This window comes from Mustelus asterias, chromosome 6 (assembly GCF_964213995.1).
Source record: "Mustelus asterias chromosome 6, sMusAst1.hap1.1, whole genome shotgun sequence".
NCBI lineage: Eukaryota > Metazoa > Chordata > Chondrichthyes > Carcharhiniformes > Triakidae > Mustelus > Mustelus asterias.
In genome coordinates this window covers 76,611,327-76,623,680 of record NC_135806.1, presented here as the reverse complement: position 1 = coordinate 76,623,680, position 12,354 = coordinate 76,611,327, and the positions used below count along the sequence as shown (strand labels likewise).

Sequence of the window (12,354 nt, the reverse complement as noted above, 5' to 3'; positions counted from 1 at the left end):
AATGGGAATTCCACTGTTGTTCTAGATTTCTTCCAACGTCTCCTGCCGAGACAGCACGCGAATGATTAGTCGAGCTATATCAGTGCTCCATAGGCTGTTCGATATTGCACAAATTTTATCCGTTTTTTTTCTGTAGAGATGTCACAGTTTGCGCTTGACATTGATTCTTGTGAAGATCAATAAACCAAAAGATTAAAATTTACTGAACCACCCCAATGGAAAAACCAGTGGACAAGATTTCACTTTTTGTGATGATTATTTTAATGACCAAATCTCAATCAACATAAATTAAGCATGAATTAATTCACAGGCAAATTGTAGTCAATGTAAACTATAAGTGATACATTAAATAGATACAACAAGGATCTCTCAGATTGACGAGCCAGTCTACTCAGCCACAAAGTCCTTCAAAACTCTAAACTTCCTCAACTCCACTGAACAAAATAACTAATGCAACACCAGTAATTTTATATTTTCTTCAGGCCATTCTCGGATCCAGCCTTCATGTTCACCTTTCTTCAACTACACCCTAACCTCTCCTTCCTGCTAACAAAGCTTTGGTCACATGGGGTCCATTTCTGCCACAGTCTTGAGTCACATGAGCCTGTTTCCTGCCCTTTGAGGCTGGGCAAGCATCCCAGCCATGTCCACTCTTGACTGCACCAATTTTTCAAAACAGCAGAAACTGGAATCCTCAGCTCTCTGCCCAGGGATGTCCCCACCCCATGCAGACAGCCCTGCCAGAGTTGAGGACAAACACAATACCTTCACTGTCAGGTCCACACAGCCCTGTACCGAGGTTGGCCCCCAAGACGTGACTCCCGTGCACAGCCTTCCCCCACTCACCATCACGGGCTCCATCAGAGTTATCTTGTGGCGGAATGTAGCACAAATCCAGAACTTTACAGAATGGAGGATCAACCTAGTCATCAAAGAACAATACAGCACAGGAACAGGCCCTTCGGCCCTCCAAGCCCGCGCCGCTCCCCGGTCCAGGATTGAATCCTGAATCCAGGATCCCCGCCCAATTTTCCAGCCTATCTACATACCAATATCCTATCCACCGAGCTGTCCCTCACAGCTACGATGCTTTGTTCATCACTACCTATTAACTCACCCCCACCCCCCCATTCCAGACCATGTGATCTCCAGGGAGAGGCGAAAACCCAGAGTGAAAACCCCAGGGCCAATATGGGGAAAAAAAATCTGGGAAATTCCTCTCCGACCCCCTGAGGCGATCGAAACGAGTCCAGGAGATCACACTGGCCCTGATCGGAAAATGCTTCCCAACCCTAGTCATTTCCACTTCCACGAACACCATATGAATTCCCTGCCCCCGAGACAGGTTCCCAACTATCCGCAGTCTCGCTCTGTAGTGGCACCAGCAAGATGATCATCGAATGAAGCCTTGAAACGAGAAACAAGGAACAATTAGCCGCTCCCTGGTCCAAACTAGACCACTCTTTTGTATCCCTCCATTCCCACTCCGTTCATATAGCTGTCTAGATAAGTCTTAAACGTTCCCAGTGTGTCCGCCTCCACCACCTTGCCCGGCAACACATTCCAGGCCCCCACGACCCTCTGTGTAAAATATGTCCTTCTGATATCTGTGTTAAACCTCCCCCCCCCCTTCACCTTGAACCTATGACCCCTCGTGAACGTCACCACCGACCCGGGGAAAAGCTTCCCACCGTTCACCCTATCTATGCCTGGATATGTTGGAAACTGAACATAAATACTGCAGGGAGAAGCTCAATGGTCCAATTTTGAGTGGGCCAATAGGGATGGCACTGAGATGCCTTCAGTGTCACTGCCAGAAGTGATACAATCTTAACAAATGGTCCAATTAAAATGAAAGATACCTCACATAAAGCAACAAAAATCAATTTCAGTAAACTTAAAGGAAAGGAACCTTGCAAAATTAAATCACTACATTACTACAGGCCCTCAAATGCTCATTCAAGCTTTCCAACAGAGTTATTGGATAGAGGATTCCAGGTTGATCATCGGGCTAGAATTTGGCGCCCCTGTTTTCTGCAAGTGCAAATGGCGATGGGGCACAAAATCTTGCAAGAGCCAAAAGACGAGATTCTTACCCATGAGAACTCGCGGTGCAATTGTTTTTTTTCCCCACCATTGATATAACATGGTTCACACTCGGAGGTTGTGAACCTTATTTAAATACATTTCAACATCATTAGCAGGCTTCCCCCGCCCTCACTATCGTCCACCCACATTCACATTCCCTCCCCTCATCCATGTGACGTCATATTACAACAGTTGTGGACCAACATGAACCAGCTGAAGAGATCCTGCCGGGGGTGCACAGCTAAGTACATCCCCTGGCGGGGAGAGGGACATGCCCAGCAGTGCCTGGGCTCTGGGCCCACCGCTGCTCCTGACACTAGGGAGCAGGGGCAGTGCTGAGGGTGCTTCCTCTGGGGAGGTCCATGAGGGAGGGGTCCTCCTGTGTGTGGGCAGTGCGGTTCCCGTGTCCCAGGGTGGGGGAGGGGGATCCTGGGGGTGGTTCATATGGGATCCTTATTTGTTTGAAGACTGGGAAGCCCTTTTGAAAAGGTGCTCCATTCTCCTGTCCCACCAGCGTGGGACTCGCCGCCAACATTTATTTTCTCCAAGTGTTTAAAAATCCAGTTAGAAAAGCTAGCAGCATAGCTGGCAGGCTTCACACTGCTTTTCCCATCTGAGACTACACTCTGCCTGCCATTGTTCATAGACATTGAAGCAAGGATCAGCTCGGGAGAAAGACTTGCATTTAGATGATGCCTTTCACAATCTCCAGGCGTTTCAAAGCCCTGTACAGCCAATGAAGTACTTTTGAAGTGTAGTCATTGTTGTAATGTAGGAAACACAGCAGCTAATTTGCTCTCACAAACAGCAATATGACAATGACCAGAGGTTGTTTTGTCCTGTTGATTGAGGGATAAATATTGGCCGGGAACTGGGGATTATACCCCTGTTTCTCTCAAGTCATGCCATTGGATCTTTTATATCTATGTGAGAGAACAGAGAGGCCTCATTTTAAGCTTTTATCTAAATAATGTCATGTTTGATAGAGTCGCCCTCCTTCAGTACTGCACTGGAGTGTCTGTCTAAATTTTCAAGTTTCTGAAGCTGGCCTGAACTCAACCTGTAGACTCAGGACAAGAGAATGGTGCTATCTGAGCCACAGCTGACACTAAAGAAGGTTCCAGTTTCAAAGCCTAGTTTGCTTTGAGCTAATACATCTTGTGAGCTGCCAAATAAACCTGTTGGACTTTAACCTGGTGGTGTGAGACTTCTTACTGTGCTTACCCCAGTCCAACGCCGGCATCTCCACATCACTAATACATCTTAGCCAGGGTATCGGTTGAGTGCTAGACTTGGTCTGTGTACTAAACAAATGAGGTGGAGGGAGATGAATTGTTTTGGGGTGGGGAGGTGGTGTCATGCGTCCACTGGTGTGAGGAGGCTCATGTAGAACATAAACACCAGTGGAATGGAATTAATATTCTGATTGAATAAATTTGCCAATTTAACCTGCCAGAAAACATGACTGAGTATTCATTTAAACTGTAGTGAGATATGGGGACTCCCAAGTAATCTGCCCTGGAGAGGCAGGTCTTTAATTATAAATTGTAAATGAGATGCCTTTCCTATTTTTTTGGCAGTGATTTAAATTACTGGCAGGCAGCGTTTCCCAGTGCTGAGGAAATGCAAGTAAAACTTGTGTCGCAGTTGCCTCCTTCACTTCCCTCCCATGCCCCCACCTCTGTTTCCCCCCACCTCTCCCTCCTGATTGCTGCTTTGCATTCCCACCCCATCTACTCACTAGCTTTCATGATTCCCTCTCCCTCTCAATTGACGGTCTATCCTCAACAGCCCCAAGCTGCAGTCTTCTGCCGTTGGCTTTCCACACTGGCAACCAGCCAACTTTGCGGTGCTCGCACAACATGGAGTAAACTTTGGCAGGGCTCATCTTCCCACGATTTCTGGCTCTTCTCACCCCCCCCCCCCCCCCCTCCCCACACGTAGCATCATTAATTACTGATTTTTTTACTTGAATGCACACAAGCAAACACTAAACCAGAACCTAATTAGGCTTGACTGATGCACTCATGGTTGTGGTGCCATTTTCCACTCTGACTTGCACATTTTGCTTGCAAAGATCTGTGGAACCTCCCCCACCTGGTGAAATAGCTCCCTTTGAACCTCTGGTTAGGTAAAGCCAAGATCAGCTATGTCTATGATGCAGGGTAGTTGCATTGTATGTGGGGACTCACTGTTTGGATTAGTACATAAGAAATGGGCAACATTGATGTGATATGCGAAGCATAATCAAAATAATGAAGAAAATTGACAAAGCAATGCAAGTAACTTTTTCATTATGCTGAAAGGTTCAAGTATCCGAAGAGAGAAGATGGGATTAAGAGGGATAGTCATAGTCTTCTACAGGACCAGTGTTGACTGTGAAATACGGACAGACACTTCGACCAGTTTGTATATCTCAAACACTTCCCAGGCACCCTTAGTTACAAGATGAACAAAAGGACCAGACTCGGTTCACAGTTCAACCTAATTTTGTTAACAAGTTCAAAAATATTAACACAGTTACTATTCCCAAATTATCTAAACTCTATTTGACTAAAATTCTAATACTACCTATGCCGATGAACTTGACCGAGCCACGGGTCCAATTCTCTGAGCCTTTTCCATTTCAGGGTCCTCATCTGTGAAGGTGATTCTCGTACACCCTTTTCTATTGTCTCTGGGTTGCCGACAAGTCTTCCCTATAGGCTTCTTCACAGTGGGTCATGCTGAGTCTTCGCTTCTGCTGGCCTCCAGAGATTTCCTCTTATCCCGTTCCTCTGCATCCTTAATTTTCCCTGGCTTCCAGCCAATGGGGTTACCAGATGGAGGTCATGGCACACAATGAGGTTGCACATCCCTTATTTGGAGGATGCTAGATGCACCCCCAGGTGACTATCACCAGGTTTGCATTGTCCATGCTGTTCCTTTCCAAATAAAGTCATGGCAGGGACCCGAGGCACCAAAGAGTCTGGCCAAAACTAGGGAACATACAAACTATCTGCCAAATATGGTCACAGTCAAGTCCTTCCAATCTCCGCTCCTGGAGCTTGCCCTGACCTGTATGTTTTTCTCCTTGGCCTGTCCGAGTTCCCAACGATCCTTGCTGTAGGAGCTGTTTGCTCCAGCGGTTTGAATTCAGAGTATCCATTGGTCCATTGGGCCTATGAATTAGGCTTCCAAATAAGGGATGTGTAATCTCATTGGGTGCCGTGACCTCCATCTGGCCACACAAGTATCAAATATGTTTGCAGGAAAGGCTAGGCACTTGAAATAGGCTGTTATTCCCACTGCAGTCACTATCCAATGATAACTGCTTGAGTGCACCTGTCAACATCTTGTGAGAATAGTTCTGGCCCTGGCTATGATGCATTATGTGAAAGCAGTTGAGACTGTCACATTAATTGCAGTCTTTTGGATGAGTTACTTAGGGGAATCATAAGCAGCTATCTGAGCAAGGTTTGGAAAGTTGAAAAGTCAGAGAAGGGGAGAAAAATGTGAAGCATAACAAAGGAATTTCTATATCTCAAGGTGCTGAAGGCTTGGGTCAAATATGCCCAAGATGTCTGTATCTTCACCCCAACATATGAAGGGGCCTGAGTGTAGTAATGGTCGAAATTTCATTGAGATGGATTTTACTTATTGTGCTCCTAGTATTTATGAGAAGTCCAGTTAAGTTTTGAGTCGATGGTAACCCCCAGGATGATTTTAGCAGGGTTTCAGCAATGGTAATGTCAAAGAGAGATGGTTAGATTCTGAGTGACCAACTCCTGTTCCTATGTTGGCATAGTTTGATTCAAATTGCTTAGCAGCAAAAGGAAAGTACTCATTTTCTGCCGAATTTTCCTGTTTTTAAAATTATATATTTTGAACCAAAAGCAGCATTCTTTCCTGTATAATTTATTTTCTCCCATGATTGCATGATGTGCCATATTGTCTATAATAATAGTGCTTGGAGAACTACCTGGTGCATTGTGCTACATCTAATACCATAGGAAGCATTGTAACAATGTCTTAGGAGCCCAAATATGATTTTAACGTTTTTGCCTTTGAATAATTTCCCAAATCCAGATAAATGGATGCTTATTTTGGGTCATTTCTTTTTGTTTGGTTGTTCTTTTGTTTTGTTTCTCTCTTATCCCCTTCCAATTCCCATAATTTCTCCCTTTCTTCCCTTGTTTTCTCTTCCCTCTCCTTCATCCTCCTGTTTCTCCCCCCCACCCCCCCCCCCTTCCTTCCTTTTGCTTCCCATCCAAATTTCCACCTTCGCCATCCTCTCCCTTCTTGCCTTTCTCTTTTTCACTACGAGCCCACTACTTTCTTCCTTCCATTTTCTTCCTCCACTTATTACGTTTCAGGTGTTATTATTCTGCCCACTGATATATTCTGCTCAAATTCTGAAATTATCTGATTTGTTTCCTCTTGTTGCCCCTGCCACCATTCATTTGGTGCTATTTGCAAATCTGTATTGAACTCCTTAATCCAAAGTGTTGTTCATCGAAAACTGTGCCAGGCCCTGCACTGATCTCCAACTCACTCTACCTAATGCTTGTCCTTCACTGTACTTCTCCTTTACCCTCCATCACTGCTCGAAGAAACACTTCTTTTCCCTGTTGTCACACACTTCCCATTCTATCTCTCTTCTGCACATCCTCATTCTTTCCTTTTTTTGATTTGATTTATTATTGTCACATGTATTAGTATACAGTGAAATGTATTGTTTCTTGTGCACTATACAGACAAAGCATACCGTACATAGAGAAGGAAAGGAGAGAGTGCAGAATGTAGTGTTACAGTTATAGCTAGGGTGTAGAGAAAGATCAACTTAATGTGAGGTAAGTCCATTCAAAAGTCTGGTGGCAGCAGGGAAGAAGCTGTTTTTGTCGGTTGGCACGCGATTTCAGACTTTTGTATCTTATTCCGGACAGAAGAAGATGGACGAGAGTATGTCCAGGGTGCGTGGGGTCTTTGATTATGCTGGTTGCTTTTTCAAGGCAGCAGGCAGTCTAGACAGTGTCAATGGATGGGAGGCTGGTTTGCATAATGAGATTCGACTACATTCACAACCTTTTGTAGTTTCTTGCGGTCTTGGGCAGAGCAGGAGCCATACCAAGCTGTGATAGAACCAAAAAGAATGCTTTCTATGGTGCATCTGTAAACGTTGGTGAGAGTCGTAGCAGACATGCCAAATTTCCTCAGTCTTCTGAGAAAGTCGAGGCATTGGGGGCTTTCGTAACTATAGCATCTGCATGGAGGGACCAGGGCAGGTTTCTCATTCAACCACTTGCTTGCTTTTGTACCTGTGTCTCCTTTTCCAACCCCTTATCCTCACCCTCTCTCTCCTACTTCCATCCTTTTACTATCATTCTCTTGTAGCTGCCATCCCTTTCTCTCTCGTTATGTTCTACATTGTTCAGAGACCTTGATCCCTTTCTCCCTATCCCTTTGTCGGTGGGTTGTCAGATTCTGCTCTCTTTCTCTGGCTCAGGGTTCTATGTTTGGGGAGCTGTTTCTAATTCTGTTTATCTCCTGGTTGCTTTCTGTTCTCTCATTCTGTGTAGTCTGCGTATGTACGATCAAAATATCAGTTGAGTTTTATGAATCTGATTCAAAGCACGTGCATAAAAATTGAGAGTTTTGACCAAATGATAACTACGGTTAAATCGGTTAGATATTTTTTCGACTTGGTTTCCTTCATATGATTTTGTTTTTCTTTCAAACAACCGTAGGTGCTGCTGTTTCTTCAAGCGGAGAAAAAGGAAAACTATTCAACGTCACAAATGACTCTGGAAACCGTCTGATCATGGAGAGTTACTTACTTGTTCATCTGCTGTCTCATCGTAAACAAGAAACCAATCATCTCTGCAGTGACAACAGACTTTTATCAAAGGACTTTTTCCTTTATGTTTTTTGCCCAGTGATTTGGGTGGTTGTCTTATGTGGGTATTTTTGTTTTTATTTCGTCAGTCTTCATCTTGAAACTCTGCTTCATCAGAAATTTGTGTGTTCATATTTTGAAGTTGGAAGAGGGACCTCTTGTCAGGGTAATGTTATGAAACAAAAACTGTTCACTTGACTTCAACCAAATCGAGCTGCAATTTTAACGAGAGGGTTGATTTTGTTCCAGCATGTGGAAGGCAGGAATATTGTATGGCGCTTGGTGGTGATAACCTCAGAACAGTTACAAATCAAGAATGAATTTTGTCTACACAGGAGCTGCTTTGAATAGATCTGTAGTAACTGCATAGCCAGGTATTTGGTCTGCCAACTGGAGGACCCAAGACATGATTGTCACTGTCCTAACAAATGAAGAAACTTGAGGAAAAAAAACATACAGCAAATTCTGAATTGTACATTCGCCCTTCATTTGTCTCAGTTGAAGACATCTGCACAGAATTTTCAGTATTAAATTTTATGCTATCCTTATCTGTCTTTTGGAAGTCACTGTCCAGAGGTACTGTGGAAGGAATGGATTGATTCAGCAGCCGGTAATTCATGGCTGTTGCACTGTTGCAGTATACACAACATGAGACAGCTGTAGACATTCATGTGTGCAAACAATACTTGCTTTTTTACCTCCTATTGGAGAAGCAGTGTAGTAGAAAGGGCAGCATGTGCTTATTATATGATATTATGACATGTTTGTAAAATGTAAACTGTGCTTCCTGATGTATTGTTTGGACAGATTAATGCTGAATGTTCTGAGAGTTCTGAGAATGAAGGAGGTAAGAGGGGTGTTGTGATCATGCCTTTAAATGTACTACATGGTAAGACACCGTGTGAAGCTGTGATGGTGGATAAAGAGAAAAGTGCATCTTGAAGAAATTAATTGGGCCTAAAAGGATTTTCGGCCAGTCCTGGCTAACTTCAATGCATCCTGTACTGCCAGGACACTTGAATGCACTATGTCCAATCCATAAAGTAGCCCTTGATGAAAAGCTAACATAAGAATGTGAAATAAATAGGTCAGATAATATTGCCTTTTGCATTTAATGGCTGTGGTACCCAAACTGTGCAGTTGTATGTGAAACATTCCTTTCTTATCGTAATCACAGCTGTTCAAAGACTTCATGCTGGAGATGGGTCAGGTACTTTCCCAATAAGCCCTTGAAGTGCCTGCGTTTTGAACCAACCAGCTATTCTATGGAACATCTCATTCTGATTTCCATCCTCTGCTCAACAGTTTGTTTCCACAGACGTTTAAATACAATGTTGTGCAGTGTTTTATCAGCTGTTTTATACACTGTTTTTAGTTTCAATCTTGCGCTGGATATTCTTGACTTTTTTTGATCAGCAATGTTAAGTTCTGGATTATGTCTGATGCAATGTATTAAGTTCAAATAATATGTTGCATGCAAACTTCTTAGCTTTTGGGTTAGAAAGACTGGAAGACCAGGCAGAATATTTTAACATGAAACTGCAAATCATAATGGCAGGGAACCACTACTATGTCTGCAGTATTTGACCAAATCCTTTTTTTTTCTTTAATTACATAATGTGTGTAAATAAGTACAGTATTATTTCTGTACCTTCATAAATTTGAACATCACTTTCAATTTATTTTAATTGGTAGCATTTTTTTGCCTGTACAGTGTGCACAACGTGACGTTGTCACAAATAGCAAAGAAAGTGTGTTGTATATTAATGTAATTATGGACTGTAATCTTTACAAATGAATCCATCACCTTTCGTTCGCTGCAACGAAGACCAGTGCATCCACTGCTTATCGGCAAGGTTTCTAGTGCTGCATTTTACACCCGGGAAGAAGTTTCTTTCTGGCAATACAAGCTGGTCGTGGTTGGAAAATGCAGCTGGGTTCAGTTTAGGCCAACAATTTTACGCAGTCACCGCTTTTCTGTCAATACTAATAAAGTGAAATCTGCCTGACTGTACAAGTGATGTAATACATCCCTGTTTCCCAATATGTAACTGAAAAAAATAAAAGTAGTTTTTTTTTAAATTAGACTGGCAATGTTGTTTCATCCCAACATTTAACTGTTGTTCCATCTGACCATGCACGTCAGAAGCTCAAAACTGTTCATTGTTTTTTTGATTCTGTATACAGGTAGGTGTTCAGAATTGACTTGAATTTAATTGATTTGAATTTATTCATGCCTTCCTGCTTTACTGATTGACCAAAGTTAGTGAAATGAATAATCGCATTCTTTTAAAATTGTGTCCTGAAAGTGAATTGTCATATATATAAATATAGTAATACATGTACTGTACATTGTATGGTTTGAAAGCCAAACTATGGAAATCACTGAGCAGATGCTTTTTTGCACTGGCAAAATAATATTTGATATTGTTTACTGTAATATATTGTAATGAAAGTGCTAAATTAAAAAAGATTTTTTAAAATGCTACTTTAAATTATGTGAAGCGGATAAAGAAAACCGTCAGAAAAAGAGCAAATCTGAGACCCAAGTGGCTACAAAATGTGACTGTGTGAAATGTGATTATTTTAGAAGGTGCAGTGAAAAATCACATGAACATGAGCAGGGTGCTAAAATGAAAATATGAGCTAAGGATTTCATAGAAAAACTATTTGCAAGTAGCAAGCTAAGGAATTCAAACAACGTATTTTACTTGTACAAGAAAGTTAAATGTTCGTTAGAGCCACTAAAATCTTTCTAGTATGTGGTGTTCGGAAGAGCACTCTGAGTAGCTGGAAAGCAAGCCAGTAAGGTTCTAAGGCCAGAGGTCAGCAGAATCAAAACTGAATGTTCCTGACTTGCTGCTTGGTTAAGGAATTAATGTGTTGTGCCTTTGGTAAGCTATTTTGTATGGCACCACTTCCACCGTTGGCTTATTACCTTCCATGGAATAATTTGAAATCTCTTACAAAAGTTGATACAGAAAACTTTTTGTTTGTCTTATATATGTTATCAAAATCATTCTTTAGGTAATATACAAGGTAATTAAACATGTAAAGATGCACAAAGAGTTGACAGCAGTCAGTTCATTGAAACTACAGTAAATTAAACTCTTCCTTAGCACCACAGATTGGAAAATGTAGGGCTGTAACTTCCAGGTTCCCCAGCGTTGGATTTGGGGGTACACTAAAGCTGCGCTGGGAATCCCTCTCAGAACTTCCCAGGTAAGTATTTGTATGGCAATAAAGGCTGGCCTAGCCAGTGACGCCCACATCCCATAAATTCATTTTTAAAATTGTCCAGAAACACTAACTTCCCCTGGGTAATTGTGCTGTGCTAGGAACCATCCGAAAGTGGAATTTAAATCATTAACTTTGGATGGTTCCGCCAGGGTTACACTAATAGCTACTCTGAAAAAGTTAGAAGAATTGAAACCACCTTTCTGGGGAAATGCCCAGGCCGATCCCCGCACAGTTCCCTCTCCCTCCCCCTCCACCACAGCAGACTCCCTCACCCAACTGATGAATGATTCCACCCCCACCCCCATTATAATCCCCACCCTGCAAACCCCCATGGAACCCTGTTTCTCACCCCTCCCCTGCCTTCGTGACCTGATCAGTCCCACCCACCAATTTCTGAACCCCTTAAACCTGACCTCCGACAACCACACAGCCCCAACCCCCTTCCTGTCCGTCCATCCAAACCATTCACAATTTCTCTGGCCTGTCAATTTCAATGGGATCTTTGAACTTTTACAGCAACCAGAGCAGTAAAAAAATAGGGAGGCAACGGCCTGATAGTGTTATCGCCTGACTATTAATCCAGAAACTCAGCTAATGTTCTGGGCACCCGGGTTCAAATCCTGCCACAGTAGATGGTGGAATTTGAATTAAATAGAAAAGTATCTGGAATTAAAAATCTACAGCCATGAAACCATTGTCAATTATTGTAAAAACCCATCTGATTCAGTATTGTCCATTAGGGAAGGAAATCTGCCATCCTTGTCTGGTCTGGCTGACATGCGACACCAGAACCACAGCAATGTAGCTGACTCTCAACTGCCCTCTGAAATGGCCTAGCAAGCTAATCAGTTCAAGGGTAACTAGGAATGGGCAATAAATGCTGGCCCATGTCCCACAAATTAATTTTTTAAAAATCCTTCTCTCTGACTCTCTTAGACTTCGACACTGACAGCTGCGCCACCTGGATCTCACCCAGTCTGAGCCGCAAGGTCAGGCAAGACAGGTATGGAAGAAATTTGGCGCAGCTATCTGGGCATGGAATCGCAATCTGACGACGATGATTGCTATTATGAGGAAGTTACAGCATGTAGTTATCCAGATGAGTAGATTTTTTTGTTACAACATTTTGACGGTTATTTTATATTCAGTAG

The 12,354-nt window shown here is 42.8% G+C and overlaps 1 protein-coding gene across 3 annotated transcripts in view; it reads left to right on the top strand.

The window, feature by feature from the left end:
• The window catches only part of LOC144494944 (casein kinase I), a 232,760-nt gene extending 222,710 nt beyond the window's left edge, over window positions 1–10,050 (top strand). For all 3 annotated transcript variants that reach the window (XM_078214585.1, XM_078214584.1, XM_078214583.1), the window contains one exon: window positions 7,815–10,050. In XM_078214585.1, coding sequence (XP_078070711.1) covers window positions 7,815–7,869 — 55 coding nt within the window. In that variant the 3' untranslated portion in view covers window positions 7,870–10,050. The remainder of the gene's footprint in view (window positions 1–7,814) is intronic.
• The last annotated feature ends 2,304 nt before the right edge of the window (window positions 10,051–12,354 follow it).